Raw genomic sequence first — 20,350 nt, 5'->3', positions numbered from 1 at the left:
CCAGCAGGACAATGCTAGGCCGCACACGTCTTTGTCCACTCGACAAAAATTGATGGATATTGCTTGGGAATCGATGTTACACCCAGCATATAGCCCCGATCTCGCGCCATCGGATCACCATTTATTTCGATCCCTGGACAACTCCCTTCGTGGTAAAACTTTTAACGACGACGACGCTGTAAAATCTCACTTAACTCAGTTTTTGGCCGCAAAAGGATCGGGCTTTCTACGAGCGTGGAATTTTCAAGTTGTCAGAGAGATGGCGAAAGGTCATCGAACAAAATGGAAAATACATTACAGATTAAACTTCGTTCCAAGTAGAAAAAAATTTTGTATCTCATTGAACAAATCGGCAATTACTTAGTTGCCAACCCAATACATTGGGTCTCAACTCGGCTGTGTTCCTATAACTCGTCCGCAGCGTTAGGTTTCAATTAGTTTCGCGGTTCGATTGTAAGATGGCGAAGCTATTCGTTTTTCGCGGGATACTTGTCAAGTTTTTTAAATACCTATGTATTCTCATTATCATAAAACTCTCCGCGGAATTTCGCATTACGGTGAAACTGTCGACTGTACAACTTATCGATAATAAAATCTCACTTATTCGAAGTTTACAATATTTTGTATTATTTGTGAAGTCGCAGTAATTTCGAGAAATACATTTTTCATCGATCATTAATTTACATAATGAAATTACATCGGAGATACGGGGGATGTATTAAAAAACTGTAGTGAACCTGTGTTATTTTAGGAAATTAATAAAATTGTTCAAGCAATCTAGCGAAACGAAATTCGACTCAATAATTACGTCAGGCATCACGGATGATTTCAGTTCAATCTGATATCTGCCTTAAAATGTGAGAAAAAAATGTTATCAATTATATAGAAAATATAATAATTGATTTTTATGCATCCAGGCGTTACCTTACAATCGTACGAATAAAATTGATGAATAATCGCTAACAATTCGTATCAACAATATTCAAAATTGTTCTTCGACTATTTAATCACATAAATACTTGTATAAACAATTCAGAACCTAGCAACGTATTCCTATATTAACAATTTTTTATTTCATAAATATCACGAAAACTCCTGGGATCCTCGGTTCCCATTCCGACGTCAACAATTTCAACAAGAAAATGAAATCTCCGTAATTTTCGTTCAATTGTAACATTCGTCCGACCGCTCGAAAGCTGATTAACACTAAACACCAACCGACCTGTAACGATGATTAGCGTGCATTGACACGTGAGAGTGAAAAGACAGAATTCACTTGGATTTTGTAAAGTTTTAATTACGAGACTTGTTTCGATAATATAATTTATTCGATCGTTCTCCACGAAGAAGTCTCCAAAGTTTGTAGTATCGTAAAATAAAAAAATCGGTCATTTCGACCGTGGCAGATTTCGCGTTAATTCCGGAAACAGCCGACTCCGAAGGGAAGCATCCAGCATCAAAGCGTTCGTTTCTGTTCGATGATACGCGGCACGACCGCGTTCTCTAAGAAAATGCTCATGATGTCAACAATGATTGGACATATTGGCAGGTAAATTACCAGCAAATTAGATTGCCGAGTTTTGTTGAGGCTTCCGTAAGCGAATCGAGAAACCTAGCAAGAGTCGGCTACTCTCAGAACTTTATCGACCTCCGGCAAGGTGAGTGCTACGGGTGCCACTCGAATATTCGACGAAATTCAGCGGACGGAGCCTGTGACACGTGTGCAAGTTCCCGTTTTCGAGGCTCCGCACATCCCGAAACTCTAAGGGTAAGTACACCAGCCCCTTGACACGACACTCGCAAAACCTTATGGTAACTGGAAACCGTTCGGAGGCACCGATTGCCGCTTCTCTAGTTTCCGAATACAGCAATGTCTCTCTAATTGACGCCCGGATTGACCACAAAAATGGACAATTCGGGAAGAGGAGATACGATTGTTCGAGCCTTGCGATTTATTTTTATAGTTATAAATTGTCCACACTTATGAAAATAACCGTATCTCCTCTTCCCAAATTATCCATTTTAGTGGACAATCCGAGCGTCAGTAAGGGAGACATTACTGTAATAAGTTGATCACGGTAGATGACGAAATTTTCAGGCGAATTTTTGATTAGGAAGCGGTACAGTGACGTCTCTCTAATTGACGACGAAATTTTCGGGAGAATTTTTGATTAGGAAGCGATACAGCGACGTCTCTCTAATTGACGCTTCGATTGTCCACGAAAATGGACAATTTTTGAAACACGAGATACGATTATTCGAGCGCTCGCGGTTCATTTTTATAGTTACGAATTGTCAAGATTATGTTCAAGGTTATGCAAGGTTCGAACAGTCGTATCTCCTCTTCTGAAATTGTCCATTTTTCTGCGCAATCTGAGCGTCAGTAAGGGAGACATTACTGTAATAAATTGATCACGGTAGACGATGAAATTTTCAGGAGAATTTTTGATTAGGAAGCGATACAGCGATGTCTCTCTAATTGACGCTCCGATTGCCCACGAAAATGGACAATTTTTGGAAGAGAAGATACGATTATTCGAGCGCTCGCGGTTCATTTTTATAGTTACGAATTGTCAAGATTATGTCAAGGTTATGCAAGGCTCGAACAATCGTATCTTCTCTTCCCAAATTGTCCATTTTTCTGCGCAATCTGAGCGTCAGTAAGGGAGACATTACTGTATAGCGATCCGATCGTTCGATTCCAACGTGAAAACCGGGAATTTTTAATTCGAACTAAATAGCCTGTTCTCTTCGATTTCAACATAAATTACCGGAGACCTTTTCTTCGTTCGATCGTAATACAAGCGCGCGAACGCGTTCGTTTTTCAAACGCGTGATTTACAATGACATATAGAACATTTGCTAGTTGAAAGTAATACGTTGCCCGGCGCCGCTGCTTTCTGTGACTTTAAGTATGTTAATCCTTACTGGTTAGAAAGTGTTCGGAACTTTCCAGTAGACGCAATAAACATATTATTTAGGATGTTAACGTTCGGCTCGCGGAAACCGCGGCACAATTAAACCGTGAGCTTGCTTTATTTATTTCAAGCTTGCTGCTGTTATCGCTTTATTATTATCGACGCGTTCCGCTGATGCTCGAGCGAAGCGGAGAGACATGTCGTTGCAGCAAAAATGTTCAACGCGCCGATCGTTGTGACGTTCGCATTGGTCGACACGATTTTACTATGTACGGTCGATTGAGCCAAGATCGGCGAAGGCGATCGTAAATTGTTCACAATTATAAAAACGAGCCGCGAGGCTCGAACAATCGTATCTCCTCTCCCCAAATTGTCCATTTCAGTGGACAATCTGAGCGTCGGTAAGAGAGACATTACTGTAATTATATTTAAATGAATACGGTCGGTTTGTTTCGTTCGATTTGGGAAGTCGGATTATTCTGTGCAAATTGAAGAAAAAAAGAAAAAGAAAGGTAAACGGAAAGGCAAGCTTTAAGAATTCAGTGGTTGGTTTATTAGCGATGACTTTACGCGGAGGGACTATGTCTGCAAAGTAGAGTATTTACGACATTAAGTAGTTCTAAGCGGGAAATACTGCGGCGGTAGCTGTCCAAAGTTTCTTCCATGTTCTCGCGGAAAATACTATCGGAATACGCGGAGCGTCCAGTTTATTCGCAGAGCGCGATAAACAAACGGGCGATATTCTCTTAGGAAAAATATATAAGTCGAGAGTTTCGGATGAAATTAAATTTGATCTTCGAGAGATCAGCTTCTGGTCCGAAACAACAGAAGCAGCTGTTCCATCGACTGGCTGCAGTCTGATCACTGCTCGCTGTATCTACTGACGCGTGCAGGCGCTGTCTACAGTAATGTCTCCCTAATTGACGCCCGGACTGTCCACAAAAATGGACAATTTGCGAAGGGGAGTCTTGCGACTCGTTTTTATACTTACCGATTGTCAACGATTATAAAAACATAGTGCAAAGCCGGAACAATCGTATCACCTGTTCCCAAATTGTCCATTTTTCTGCACAATCTGAGCGTCAGTAATGGAGACATTACTGTACAGCAATGTCTCTCTAATTGACGCCCAGATTGACCACAAAAATGGACAACTTGGGAAGCGGAGATACGATTATTCGAGCCTCGCGGTTTATTTTTATAGCTATAAATTGTCCACAATTATAAAAATGAACCGCAAAGCTCGAATAATCGTATCTCCTCTCCCCAAATTGTTCATTTTAGTGGACAATCCGAGCGTCAGTAAGGGAGACATTACTGTACTTTGTAGAATAATTATCGATAAATTATTTGCAATCGAATAAGTAAATAATTGAATAATTTGAGAAATAAATAACTTATTTAATTCAAGTATGCAATTCTGCGAGACTGTTTCGCAAAGACGACGCGTCGCGTCGAGTTATCCCAACAACAAAATTTTACAACGAGTCGAATCAACCCTTTGCGCTCGAAACCGTTTTAACTGTAAATCTAAAATGATTTTTCCGACCCACGCTGTCTCTACTTTATACGACAGAGCGCATTTTATGCTTGCGAAATCGAGTCTCGCGACTCGCACAACGGTTTATACTTTTAACAATTTTTCAAATCTAAATTTTCTCGATGCAAGAATTATTTTGGAACGCGATATAAACATTTTTTAGCGGTGCCTCGGGGTCGCCGCTCGAGCGCAAATGGTTAAAGTAACTGTATAGAAATTATCGAACAATAATTCTAAGTAGATATCGCGCATCTTCCGACATTCGCCGAGGCATTCGCATCAACGAACGTCCACGGTAAATTCTCTCCAATTTTCCATCGGCTCGCAAAACCAAAATGGACAATTTGGGAAGAGGAGATACGATTGTTCGAGCCTCGCGCCTCGTTCTTATAATTATTGACAATCGGCAATTATAAAAACGAGCCACGAGGCCGAAGATCTGGAGAGAATTTACTGCGATTGCCAAACGTTCGCAGCGACAAATGGCGGATCCGCTTCACTTACTTTCCGTAAAAATCCGTAAAAATTGAAACTTTTCCTAAACATATCCGCGGTCTGGTAAAAAGATGGGCGTCGAATCGTTCCACGCAATTGTCAACGTCTCGTCGCGAATCGATGAGAGACGTTCGCGCGATGATTCCGCTTGATGAGTCGCCGGCGAAATTGACAGAAATAAAATGAAAAAAAAATCGGAAAACACGGGAAAAAAACAAACGAACCGAGTAACAGAACGAAATGTCCTGTTGCCTGTCCGGTGACGTGGTTCTTCTGTGTTCCATTAACAGGAGTCCCCATATACAGAGACAGTTCTATTGATTTTCCGTAGAGGCGCAAGCGCTATTCGGCTCTTATCTGGCGAAAGAGAGGCGCGGCTATAACCATGGATCCCAGTGTACTCGCCAACATGGACAAGGACGCGTTGAAGAAGCAGATCGAGAACATGAAGTATCAGGTCAGCATGGAACGATGGCCCCTGTCAAGAAGTATCGCCGCGTAAGTTCATCCGAATCCAACGATTTTTCATCTTGTTACACGCGTTTAATGCGTGTTGCTTTTTTCGAACCGATCGCCACGGTTTTTTTTTATTCTTTCGTTTCTCATTTGATTTCGTTTCGTTTTCTTTTTTTTTGTTTATAGTAGCCGTACCTGTAACACCCTCGCATCCTAGAGACGCTTCTTAGAAACGCACCGGATTTATTGGTGTGCGACTTTTGCGTGCGATTGAGTGCTATGAAACGCGGGGATCGTCGAATCTCAATGATCTCGATAAACAATTATTAATTACAATTATTTTCTCGATATTTTCAACGATATTTTCCGAATTTCTATTTTTTGGGATTGTCTTCGATGTTTTCCGCTCCGTTCGATCAACTCTTTCGTCTTTCGTTTCGTTAATTCTTGCGGATTTTCGATCGTTCCGTCTCGTTCGGTGAAATTGTTTCGCGGCGTTTTAACGCATCGACAGCTTCCGATGCATTATTTATGGAGCACGGTGTTTGCGACAGAGCGTTGTTATATATTTAGAAGATTTTATCCGTCGTTGCTACTGTTCTTTTGCGGCCGAGACAGTTCTCGTTCGGCGCGGGTTAAAAGTGCAGCCAGCATCCGCTGCTGGAATATTTATTCCATACTGCGAGACACGGATAGTTTAATCGGTCGAGTCTATCGTTTCGTGGTTTTCTTTTTTTCTTTTTCTGTTTTTGTTTTGTTTTTGCAACCTAGTTGCATTCGAGCTATTGTATTCGATGTCGGGAGTGATCTGAGATAGTTGTGTGCGGTAAGTGAAAAACTATCGCGTCGACACGACGGACTTGGAAAAATACCGGAATCGAGAAACGTTATCGATCGACGGTTTTGTGATAAATTATTCGGTCCAGGCGAATCTTCCGATCATCGTTTCGTTTTTATGCTTTTTATTGTTGTCGGCTGTGGAAATAATGAGCGAAACGTGTCGTTCGAAAAAAAATTGATCGAGAAATTGATAACGAAGGATACGTCGATTGTGATTTGTGTTTTAATTGTCGTAGTTATTTACGTGTAAATATTATTTACATATAAATATTATTTACATGTAATATTAATATATTAAATAATAAATATCATTTACACATAAATATTCTTTATATACAAATGTTATTTACACATAATATTAATATAGTAAATAATAAATATCATTTACACATAAATAAAATAATAGTCGCTCCGATAGTAAATTGAACGATAAACGATAAACTGACAGCAAGAACGATCATAAAATTTTGGTTCAACCATCGAATCGCATTCTAGCATTCCATCTTTATCACGACAGGGTTCGTCATCCATAAATACACAGGGTATTAGCAGCAACAATTATCTCGGTACTCGGTACTGGGCTAATATTTTTTGTGAAATGCGCTCGCTCTTTATCTTATCGAGCATCTTGTCTCGCTAACGCCAATAACATTTATTTATTATCCTCTTATCGAATCGTTACGATGCCATTAGTTGTGTGTAAACGTTATGCCAGTTCGCGGGAGCCGAAAGTATTAATATATATTAATATATTGAATAATAAATATCATTTACACATAAATATTATTTACACATAATATTAATATATTAAATAATAAATATCTATTATAAATATATATTATCCAATCGATGAACACAAGCTTTCCCACCCCACTAGATGCCATGCAGCCCCAAACTAATATACAGATCCATCGTTATGTTTTATTATTTTATCGACGAGCCGTGCCGTACAGTGGAAAAAAATTTTATCAATTGCATAGAAAATATAATAATTGATTTTTATATGCATCCAGGCGTTACCTTACAATCGTACGAATAATCGCTAACAATTCGTATCAACGATATCCAAAATTGTTCTTCGACTATTTAATCACATAAATACTTGTATAAACAATTCAGAACCTAGCAACGTATTCCTATATTAACAATTTTTTATTTCATAAATATCACGAAAACTCCTGGGATCCTCGGTTCCCATTCCGTCGACAACAATTTCGACAAGAAAATGAAATCTCCGTAATTTTCGTTCAATTGTAACATTCGTCCGACCGCTCGAAAGCTGATTAACGCTAAACACCAACCGACCTGTAACGACGATTAGCGTGCATTGACTCGTAAGAGTGAGAAAATAGAATTCACTTGGATTTTGTAAAGTTTTAATTACGAGACTTGCCTCGATAATATAATTTATTCGATCGTTCTCCACGAAGAAGTCTCCAAAGCTTGTAGTATCGTAAAATAAAATAATCGGTCATTTCGACCGTGGCAGGTTTCGTGTTAATTCCGGAAACAGCCGACTCGAAGGGAAGTGTCCAGCATCAAAGCGTTCGTTTCTGTTCGATGATACGTGGCACGGCCGCGTTCTCTAAGAAAATGCTCATGATGTCAACAATGATTGGATATATTGGCAGGTAAATCACCAGCAAATTAGATCGCCGAGTTTTGTTGAGGTGTACGTACAGCGTGAGGTGTATGCTCCGGGGGGGGGGGGGCACCCTCATACCGGTATCGTTGTAAACGTTGTATTGTTACAACGATCGAACGAACAATTTCAACGAATCGATCGGCGTTAAATTGAACCGAAAAATTAGAGCCGATTTAAGTTTCTGGTAAAAAAGCTTGCCGGCTAACTAACGAGCGTAATTAATTGTCGACGGTGGACGAGATAGCGAGGAGCCGGATAATTTTGACAGCGGGCCGCCGAGCGCAAGAAGAAAGGAAGCTATGGGAACACAAGGCTTCTTAGATCGGCGGTTCGCGAAATTTCTCATGGCGGTTCAAAACGCGAAATTACGAGCGGGCGTTCGCGCAGATTCTCCGAGGAGATTGAATTCTCACGGTTGTGCAACGGATAAGGGAGACCTCGAAATCAGAAAAATGTTGCTGGATATACCGAGCGTGGCCGCTATTACTATGAATTTAACATTATTTTAATATTACTTTTAATATTATTATTAATAATTAATATTATTAATATTAATATTATTTTAATATTACTTTCGATATTATTATTAATAATTAATATGATTTAATATCAATATTATTTTAATATTACTATGAATGAATCAGAAAAATACAATTGCGAAGCGAGCAATAGAGAAAAGTAAAAAGAAATCCGAAGTACAGTAATGTCTCCCTTACTGACGCTCGGATTGTCAACTGAAATGGTCAATTTCGGAAGAGGAGATACGATTATTCTCGAGCCCTGCGGCTCGTTCTTATAATTGTTCGACAATTCGTGACTATAGAAACGAACCGGAACGCTCGAATAATCGTGTCTCCTCTTCCAAAATTGTCCATCTTTGTGGACAATCTTAGCGTCAATTAGAGAGACATTACTGTAATACATACTGTAATACATTAAATTATTACAATTTTCAGTGCATTTTTTTTTTAAATTCGTTGAACGTTCATCCGATCGATCTGATTATTACATTATTGTAGAACAATTTTTTCGACAATATTAACGATTCGTTCCCATTTCATGTTTCGCACGACGGTGAAATAGTGATCGAAAAAATTAGTAAGCAACTTTTTATTTAATAAAAAATATAATATAATATTTATTAGTAAAATTGAATGTTCTTTTTTTCCATAAATTGACGCATCTTTGTATCACCGTTAAACGAATATTACGGGTGTTAGGTCGAAAATGAATTAGTTTAAAGAGAAATTATGAATTTTTAACGCGGGCCGTACGATGTTGATGTTGTTAACTTTAACGATCACCTCTTACGCGCTCAACTGTATAATTACTCTCGCACGGGCGTAGGCGCGAAGAATGAACCGATTCGCGTTTAAACAATCAACGAGGAGTTCCATTACGATTGTCTCGCGGGAATATATGGATTAAATAACGGATTCCCGTGCGGTTAACAATAGTCGGCCGATCGTAGGTTTTCTTCCATTTTGATCCAAGATATCGAACGTTCGAGACGTTTTACATGATAACCGAACTGCGGATCTTTATGCAAAATAGAAATTTTCGAAGACGATTGCAAGAGGCAACCGCAAATAAAATTGTAACCGCGTCGTTTAAAAAATATGTACCTTGTTCCGTTGCTTCTCCTTCGTAAATTCCTATTATTATACTGATATAATACTATAATACTACTATATATATATTATATTATATTTAATATATTTTATTATTATATATTATATATATTAAATCTTACATATTTTATTATATATATATTATATTCCTATTATTATACTGATATAATACTATATAATATATTATAATATATAATACAATACTCTATATATAATACTATATATATATATATATATATAATATTATAATACTAATACTATATACTTATTGACTGATTTCGAGTTTCATAACATTCTTTCCACCGACGCGAAATTAATTGTACAGGAAAATTATACGGACAGTTCAATTTGTCGAGTGTCAAGAGGGTCTCGGATCTTTCTTAACGGTCGCTCTCTATTCTTTCACACTTCGCTGCACCGGCGACCGAGAAGGCAAACTCGATGGCCCCGCTATTTTTTTTTCAAGCTTTAGAACGCGTTAGAAATTTTCGTGAACCGAGAGGGACCCCCGGTACGGCGAAGTGCGATGGAATTTAAGTTCATTAACCTGCTTACTGCAACGCGTAAAGCGGCGCAAGAAAGTTCAGCGTACAGCAAACAATAGAAAGTTCGCTGCGAATTACTGAAAAATCTGTTCGAAGAAACAGAACGAGTAGCGAACATGTATGTGTATGCAAGTTCTTTTTTTTTCTGACGAACTAGGTTACGTTCGGTAAGTCTTCTCAACATTGCATTTCAATATTTAATTTCCTGGTTCGAACTCGTACGTTTAAAAGTGTCACAATGTTAATATCCGAATAAACGAAAGTAATTTCGAAAATAGCGATGAATAATTCGACTGCGGATTTTATGCATTTACGACAGAAATGACTGCATAAAATAGCAACGTATGAACGCGTTAGAAAAATTGGAACACGTTGCTACTCTTCTCTTCGATCTATTCAAATAATTAAATGAGGAAATTCCTCTTGCTTTTAATTTCCGTTTCTTAGTATTAACTAAGTCAATTTTTATTTTGCATAAAGATCCACGGTCTATAGATAATGATAATAATAATAATAAATCTATACAATAATAATAATAATGATAATAATAAATCTATATAATAATAATAAGTCTATAGATAATAATAATAATAATAATAAGTCTATAGATAATAATAATAATAATAATAATAAATCTGTATAATAATAAGTCTATAGATGATAATAATAATAACAATAATAAAGCGTTCTTGTCACTTGGACAGAAGGAACATCCACGCTCGTTGTTACAAATTAGTCCGTCTAATCTACAATTAATCGAAACATCCTCTCGTTAACTGAGTTCGAAGTGAAAGATAATTCGAGGGTGATTAAAAAAAAACGGAAGTCGGTAAAACGCGTGTGCCGACATTTAATGTTGTATCATTATCGTGAAGCCAGAAATGCTTTCCAGACACAAAAAATAACGATTCGTGCCGTTGACGGAGATGATGCTGTTGGCGAAAGTACCGTTCGCAAATGATTTTCTCAATTTCAACCCGGTAATTACCCGCTTAAGGACGCGCGTTTCGCGTCGCGTCGTTTCCGGCAAAACTTCCGCGGTTGGTGACATTCGAACGAAGGCGGCGATTAATTAAAAAACGAAAAAGAAAAAAAGAAACGAAGAAAAATCGCAGATTTACTACCGTCGTGTCGGGAAATTCGTGTTTGCTAATCGCTGGATATCTGCAGATATTTATGCAAATTTGAGGTTATCCGCATCGTTCGCCTGAAACGGGAAACAAATAGACATGTATAATAATCTTAAAACTTTCGAAATAATTTTAATCGGCTGAAAGTGGCACAGCGCGATATCATATAAATTATTCAATTATTATATTTACTTTTTCTTTCGTCGTAACCGCGTCGAATCTATGGTTTATCGATCTTGCACAAAATTAGGTTACCCTAATCACGATGTCGGGCTGAATCACATTTCAACGAGGAAACATCGAATCGATCGCATCCTGAATTTTTGAAACATTGCGACTCGTTTCTGAATTAATATTATTATTATTATTATTATTATTATTATTATTATTATTATCTATAGACTTATTACTATATAGATTTATTATTATTATTATTATATAGATTTATCATTATTATTATCTATAGACCGTGGATCTTTATGCAAAATAAAAATTGACTTAGTTGATACTAAGAAACGGAATTTAAATGCAAGAGAAATTTCCTCGTTTAATTATTTGAATAGATTGAAGAGAAGAGTAGCAACGTGTTCACATCGTTCGTTGCGGGATGATCCTCTTCACGATTATGATCATAAAATGACGCGTGATCGGTGCCTGCTCACAAAAACCTAAAACTCGACATGAAATGATCCTATGAAATTGACGTGCGAACGGTCAAAGGTCATTGAACGCGATGGAATCGATATTATTGGCTTTTACCGATGCACAGAGTGTCCGAAAAGTCACTCGCAATCAGGTTCCGAGGGGTTTTGAGGTTATTCGAAGTAACTTTTTCCTTAGCGCAAACGCAATCCACGGCTTCGTTCGCGAGTTATTCAGGAAAAACGCTGACCAATGAGAGGCGAGCGGACGAAGCTCGGTTCCGTTTATTGGCTCGGCGGCCTCGCGCCAGCCGAGCCCGCCTCTCATTGGCCCCTCGTTTCCCGACCGCGAGCGACTCTTCGGGCGCCCTCTATTTCGTTAAGTTTTCGATCGGATATCGGTAACAACGCAAAAGTTACCTCGAGTCTGTAATTATGCTCACCGCAGAAGATGCCGTGTAAACGATGCCTTACGTCAACGATTACGAGTCGCGCTAATAAAATATTCAAGGAGTAGACATCGAATGGAAGAATCGTCAATAGGAAGTACTGGTATGTTGCTGAAAATTAGGCTACAGCCGGGTGTATCCTGCGAAAGAAAGGGGATTCGTTATCTAGATCGGCGTTGCAGGCCGCTCGTATCGAAGCGGAATCCGAGTTTAACGCGGAATATATCGCGATGATGCATCGTTAACGAGGTTTAATAACACATGGGGAAGTTGGATGGTGTTCCCCCTCGGTTGCGGAACAACGCGGAACTGCGTTCGCTCGCCGGAGTTATCCCGATTCTGCGGTTTTCGAGGTGGATCGTACCCCGAAAGCAAAAAGTTTCCGCGGTCGACTACTCGGAGAGTGCCGGAGTGAAAGGTACCTCCCATTTTTTCCCCTCTTTCCGATCAAACTAATCTCTTTTGCCAGCGCTAATGTCCCTTCGGCTCGGCGGTACTCGACTTCGCGGTGCTCGGCGGTGCTCGACTCTATTCGGCTCGGCGGTGTACGACTCGGCTCGCTCGACTCGGCGGTGCTCGGCTCGGCGGTGCTCGACTCTACTCGGCTCGGCTCGCTCGACTCCACTCGGCTCGCTCGGCTCGTCTCGGCTCCTGCGTTCGAGTCGCATCGCGTCTCCTCTTCTATAGCGTTTTCCCTTGGACCGAGAGACCGTCGCCGGGAACGACATCGCGAACGATTTCAGCTCTTCGACCTGGCTACAGGACCGAACTTCCTTTCCAGAGAAATAACCTCGAGCACCGGCTGCGATACACGCGACCTCTCACATTTATCACCTGCTCACTTTTCCATCAGATTTCTATTTACGAGTATACTCGCTAAATTATACCCTTTCTTCCGCGCGTGCCGCGGCCAGCGGACTCTCTACGGAGTTTACTTCTACGGCATTTATGACAACGTAGGTGAAATGTCGGACAGTGTCGGACAAAATCGGAAGAGCTTGACGCTCTCTGGAACCAGTCAAACGACTGGTTTCTGAGATTTTCTTTCACCGTTTCCTCGATATTATAAAAATATCGCTGGGAGAAATTTTTAGCTACACTTCTCTGTCGAAGTGTACAGTAAATATACGCAAAGAAATGCGCAGCTTAAACGAATCCGGTTTCGGCGCTGTATAAAATAAAAATGTGTCCAACAATTTCCGGGAAAACTAGCTTCGCGACGCGATTCATTGGCGAACGAGATATCAGCAAATTGCTCGCGATCGTTTCGTTGTTAATATTTTCGTTATAACTCGATCCACGCGAATCCGACGAATTATAATTATAATTAATATATATAACGAATTAATATATATATAATATAATACATATAACGAATTATAATTCGCGAAACAATATTTTCCTGGGAAGCGTACAAAATAATCGTTAAATCGGGGAGCAATAAAATTCAGCAGATAAATATTCGCAGACTCGCGTCGCTGTCTAAAGAGAGCGCGCACGATTCGATTAAATCGAATAAATTGTTATCTCGATCGAAGCTTTCACCGTGCGAGAAAGAATATAAATCTCCCGTTGAATTCTTTTAAAAGGCCTCTTATATCACTTGCTTCGCCGTTCTAATTTCTGCGTATCACGAGAACGTGCACGATTTTAATCTAATTAAGTCGAGTCGATTCTCTCTCCGGTTACCGGGATAAAACCGACGTCGTTCGAACGTTCGCTCGACCGTTATCGTCGAAATCTGGGGAGGGAGGGGGGCGGAGGAGGGGATAAACTATTCGCGATGCGCGATATCCGCGAAACGCGCGAATTCCCTTCTTCTCGAATAATTAAAAAGAAAATTATAATCCGACGGCGATCACGACCAACGAAATCACGGCGGTGAACGACGTGTGGCGGGGGTCGTTGACCTACATTCGTTTCTAATATAAAAGCGATAAGTGAAAGCCTAGAATTTTCCTCGTATTTTCTGGTAAATCGCGAGCCGTCCAACTAGATCGTGAGACATTTCTTGCCGGCGGTGTGACCGGTATTTATAAAGCGCAATTAAAAGGCAATTAGCGCTTCGAAATCGTCCATTCTATTTTGAGATTTTATTGATTCCACTCGCAGCCTCGTGCAACGAACACACTTATTATTTGCGCGCATATTTTGCGAGTCTCGAGTCGCGATTTAATCCTCGTTACGGTATTTTTTAATGTATATGTAATCATATTTTATCGGTCTCAGAGCCTTCGTACGTATATAATTTTTCTTTCGTTATACGGTGCGTCCATATAATAATATATAATAAAATATTATAATATTATTAACATTATAATTATAATAAAAGTAAACCGCAACACGAATAATCGTGTCTGCTCTTCCCAAATCGTCCATTTTTGTGCGCAATCTGGGCGTCAATTAGAGATGCATATTACTGTATTTATCCGTGAATCTGAAACAAGCAGCGGAGCGGTAAAAATTGCGTTTATCGTCGATCTCGAAGTTGATCTGGAAGATACGATCGGCAAACCTGCATTAAAATATTGTGTCACGGTAAAACGGACAATTAAATTATTTCATCTACGAAAGTACGTTGTTTAACGAACCTATCGGGTGACGCAAGACCACGATGTATTTCTGCACAAAGTGTTGTCAATGTTATATTATCATATTATATTATTATACAGGGTGTCCCAAAAATGTCTCGCAATCCAGAAACGGCGGATTCCTCGGATCATTTGAAGCAGCATCTTCCTTTACAAAAATGTTCTCCGAGGCACCATTAACGAGTTATCAACGAAAAACAGCGACCAATAAGAATCGAGTACGGCTGAGGGGAGGCGGCCCAGCCGACCAGCGCGCGAAGCCCGGTTCCGCTCATTGGCTCGGTCGCCTCGCGCCAGCCGAGCTCGCCTCTCATTGGTCACTGTTTTTCGTTGATAACTCGTTAACGGTACCTCGGAGAACATTTTTGTAAAGGAAAAAGTTGCTTCGAACGACCCGAGGAACCCGCCACTTTCGGATTGCGAGATATTTTTGGGACAGCCTGTATACTATATATAATATATAAATATTATTATTGTATTATATTATCTGGCGGCGAAGAAGCAACATCGTCGCGGCGGATTTCGAAAAAACGAAATCGCGAATCTTGTAAATCGGTAATCCAGCTTTCGGAAACGTTCGGCGTGAAAATACGAAAAATTAGCCGTGCGTAATAAGACAGGCTCTCGGCGTTCCTTTGGAACACAGAGCTCTCCTTGAACGCAAAATCGGCCCGAGGAGGGCCGGAGTCCCTTTCACCGAGCCGTTCGCAACGGCCGACTAGTATTCCTTATTCGATTCCCCGTGATTTTCTTTGCATCGCTGCTGCAACCTTGTTATATTCAGAGCAATTCTACGCTCGCGCGAGCGCTGTTCCCAACGATTCGATCATTCGTTTCGGATTTAAATCGCGATTCCAGCCGAAGAGGAGATTATTCGAGCCCTAATTATTCTGAGCCCTAATTGTTCTTAGCCCTAATTATTCTGAGCCCTAATTATTCTTAGCCCGAATTATTTTGAGCCTTAATTGTTCTTAGCTCTACATATTCTGAGCCCTAATTATTCTGAGCCCTAATTATTCTGCGCCCTAATTGTTCTATGCTCTAATTATTCTGAGTCTAATTGTTCTTAACCCTAATTATTCCTAGCCCTAATTATTTTGAGTCATAATTATTCTAAGCCCTAATTATTCTGAGCCTTAATTATCCTGAGTCTTACTTATTCTGAGCCCTGATTATTCTATGCTCTAATTATTCTTAGTCCTAATTATTCTTAGCCCTAATTATTCCGAGTCCTAATTATTCTTAGCCCTACTTATTCTGAGCCCTAATCTCTCTCTCTCTCTCTCTCTCTCTCATTCTGAGCCCTAATTATTATTGTCTCTGATTATTCTCCCTAATTCGCTCTCAGATTGTCCACAAAACTGGACAATTTGGGAAGAGGAGATACGTTTATTTGAGCCTCGTAGCAGCTCGTTTTTATAACTGTTGACAATTCGTAACTATAGAAACGATCCGCGAGGCTCGAATAATCGTATCTCCCCTTCTCAAATTGTCCATTTTCGATGACAATTCGAGCGTCAATTAGAGAGACATCACTGTATTTAGTTCGGAGACAAAGAAGACGCGTGAAAAATCTCTCGTTTTGCACAGTCGAATTTCGTCGAACAGTCGACGCTGGAAGCGCCGAGTTGCGCGTTTGTTCTGTTTAACAGTCGCCGGTTTCCAAGATACTTATCTTTTGCCCACGCGAAATATTACTTTCATTATGAAACCTTATACGAGGGATCGACCGCAGCACGGTGCCTGTTTCATAATGAAAATATTGGAATAGACAGGGACGAGTGCCTCTTCCATCTATCCATCGAATCTGCTCCGGCACTTTCAATCCTTCGCGTCGGATTTTGCTGATCTTAAGAGCGAAGCTGTTCGAACAACGGGAATACGTAATGCTGAGCCTAAATCGCGCCGATCATTTCGATCGTTTTCCCATTTTCTGTTTCAACATCGACTGCCGCTGCCAAGACCTTTTTTTTATAAGAAATGATCGAATGTATTTCTCAATTCGAGCATGCGTTCGAATAAAAACGACGAAAATAAATATATTATAATTAAATAATAATGATAATATTATAAATAAATAATAATAAATAATAATAAATATATTATAATTAAATAATAAATAAATTCGATCTCATCGTTCTTATAAAACAACATTTGCCAGTATGTTTTAGCTTTCTGTCCCAAAATTGTGGTATTTCCGGGAAACGAGGGGTTCCTGAGGTCATTCGAAGCAACTTTTTTCTTTACAAAAATTTTCTACGAGGCATCGTTCGCGAGTTATTAACCGGAGAACAGTGATCAATCAGAGGCGAGATCTGCTGGCGCGAGGCGGCGCTAAGCGGCCGAGCCAACGAGCGGAACTGGGCGGCCGCCTCGCGTCAGCCGAGCTCGCCTCCGATTGGTCACCGTTTTTCTTCGATAACTCGTGAACGAAGGGGCGGATCGCATTTTCGCTAAGGAAAAAGTTACTTCGAATGACCTCGGGAACCCATTCGTTTCCGAATTCCGAAAAAATTTTGTCATACCCTGTACGATTACGCGCACCGCCGTGTAATGTAACGCACGCCACTCTATAATTCACATAGATCAGCGTCGAACGAAAAAAATGCCTTGGGTGCGATCGAACGTGACCGGAGGATTCTGTTTCTTTTCCAGGATGAGGGAGTACGTCGAAGAGAACGAGAAGACTGACCCGCTGCTACACGCGCCCGACAAGAAGAACAATCCCTGGGCCGAGAAAGGCAAATGCATAATTATGTAATCAGGACGAAGAGGAACGGGGAGCGTGGGAACGGAAGAGGGAAAGGACGGAGGAGGGAAGCGAGAACATCCGAGGAAGAAGGGGCGGATCGTTGAGCCGTGTTCGAAGACAACGGGGAAACAGGAAGAGGAGGAGAAGGAAGGAAGAAGCCGCGTGAAATAGAAGACAGAACGATGAGGAGGACGAGGACACCGTCGGGATCGGGGATACGGTATCGGAGGGGCCTCGCCGACGACGAGCACGAGCCGATCGACGACGGACAAGCGGCTCCTGGGATCGCAGGGGACCCGATCGAACGGGGACCGCTGCTCGAGACCGAGGGGGCTCGATGCTCGGCCGGCTGGGCCGAATCGTTCGGCAATCTGATCGTCCTGGTCATCAGAACTATCCTGTTGCGCGTGCAGACCGCGAACGAGCAGACTCTCGAGACTTTGCTGCGAGCCCTCAGACCGAGCTGAGACGCGAAATAATCACCGCGTTTGCGATTTCAATCGGTTAAACTTTCGCGTCGCGCGTTTCCACCGCGTTCCTTCTCCCGCTCCCGAGAGAGAGAGAGAGAGAAAGAGAGAGAGAGAGAAGAGAGAGAGAAAGAGAGAGTCGGTGATCCTTTTGTCGCAGCGTGTCTCCGAGATCTCTCAGCCGGGAACAAGAAAAATCGGCGGCGTGCTGGAAAAATCGCGCCGTGATCGGAACGCCGCCGATCGAGACTATTATTATATACACTAACGAATATCTTCTACAGAGACACACAGGCCGACGCGTTCCCGTAAAAAAAAACACGAAACCGCGAAACGGACGGCGACAATCATGCTCCGGTCGTAGCTCCGCCTCGTCGTTGTTCCGACATTGTTGAGATAAACCGATGTTACGCGTCGAACGCCGCGTTGCGATTTCTTATCCGCTATTTATGGAAATCTCTTTGAATCGTTCATTACGTCGTAAACAATAATTTTATCTTAAGTAATCTAACGTCACTATGTGTACACGCATACACGCGTCCACGGACACACGTACACATGTATACACGCTCGGACTGACACACACGCAACACACCACACTTACCCATGCCGATACACACACACACACACGTACACATACTTTACTTCATACGAACGGACGATTAATACGCTGTGCATATTTATGCGAATTTCTTACGGAAATATAATATATTCATATCATTTCAACACGTATTTGGGAGTTTCATTTTTACACCTGTGCAATCTGTAGACACGGATCTATCGCGTACTCTCGTTGGAAGCGCATTTCACTGTCAGAAATTCACGGCGGAATATCGTTGATCGAGAAACTCCGGCATTGCGAGCAACAATTGTATTCCTATTGTACAATTGTATTCCTATTGTACAATTGTATTCCTATTGTACAATTGTATCCCTAGTCATGTTCGACTTGTCAAACAATTGTATTCCTATTCGGCTCGCTGAACAATTGTATTCCTATTATACAATTGTATTCCTATTATACAATTGTATTCCTATTATACAATTGTATTCCTATTATACAATTGTATTCCTATTATACAATTGTATTCATATTATACAATTGCATTCCTATTATACAATTGTATTCCTATTCCTATTCGGATTACCGAACAATTGTATTCCTATTCTTATTCGGATCGCCGAACAATTGTATTCCTATTCCTATTCGGCTCGCCGACCAATTGTATTCCTTGCGTCGCTGTTCATCGATTTCACGTCGTTTTCAATATCAAACGATCCGGAATTACGATTAGAACGCGATCGTGAACATCGACGCTTCGAAAGTATTATTTTCCAACGAAACAATTACAGTGAATCCCCTGGAATCGTCGGTGAACATGTACACCGCGAAGAAAATGATACGTCAAGGGGTTAATTCGACAAATTCTGTTTAACGTCGAGTCGATGGAATCCCGAGGTCCGGTTTAAGTTACGGGTTTTCAGTGGGAGCACGAGACACGTTCGAACGTGGCTCATTGGGATCACGCTCTTATTTCCGATGATCATCGATGCCGCCGCGCCGACGTTTCGAGCCGCTGCGAATCGCACGCGAAGGTAGGGGAACGCATTGTACCGAACGGCCATTGTCATGGCTCCGTGACATCTCGCCCACGACATTCTGTAGCGAGCCCCGTGGACCCGCTGTCCGACCACTTGCCAACTATTTCTACTCTCTGTTACAGCGTGAATTCTTGACGCGTTCGCCGAACGAAAAAAAAATATGCGTTCTCTCACGTATACACAACAGAGGGGGACGAGATTTTTCTCCGAGAAGCACGCTGGCGTTTCACCAACGTATCACGATAACACGCCCTTCGCTTCGATCCGATCTACGCTGCGACCACCGCTGCAGCTATTTGTTTCACGGCAACGGCGAATTTCGTGCTGTTGTCCAGAGCCGATATTACATTTTTATTGCAATTATTTCTGGTCGACGAAACTTAAGTAAGTTGTTCCACTGAAAATGAAATTTTTCTCTTATTGATTGTGCTTAGGATCGTTTATAAATTTATTTCTCAATAGTTTTTCTACGTATTTTTCATGGTATTGTTTATAGACGCGTTAATTTATCTACGACAGAGTTAATGAATTTTTATATTAATTATTTCTAGTCTACGCAACTTAAATAAGTCATCGAATTGAAACAAATATTTTTATTTTATAATAATAATAATATATATATAATAATAACATAATATATATATAATA

General features: G+C 40.7%; 1 protein-coding gene across 1 annotated transcript; it reads left to right on the top strand.

The window, feature by feature from the left end:
• The first annotated feature begins 1,631 nt into the window (after positions 1-1,631).
• On the top strand, positions 1,632-18,832 carry Ggamma30A (guanine nucleotide-binding protein subunit gamma-e). The gene is made up of 3 exons (XM_033474658.2): positions 1,632-1,768; positions 5,285-5,451; positions 17,537-18,832. Exons 2-3 carry the CDS (start codon positions 5,339-5,341, stop codon positions 17,640-17,642), a joined length of 219 nt encoding a protein of 72 aa, XP_033330549.1. The 5' UTR covers positions 1,632-1,768; positions 5,285-5,338; the 3' UTR covers positions 17,643-18,832.
• The last annotated feature ends 1,518 nt before the right edge of the window (positions 18,833-20,350 follow it).

The sequence above is a fragment of the Megalopta genalis genome, chromosome 10 (assembly GCF_051020955.1).
Source record: "Megalopta genalis isolate 19385.01 chromosome 10, iyMegGena1_principal, whole genome shotgun sequence".
NCBI lineage: Eukaryota > Metazoa > Arthropoda > Insecta > Hymenoptera > Halictidae > Megalopta > Megalopta genalis.
The sequence above is the reverse complement of the archived record's forward strand: the minus strand, read 5'-3'. Positions and strand labels throughout refer to the sequence as shown.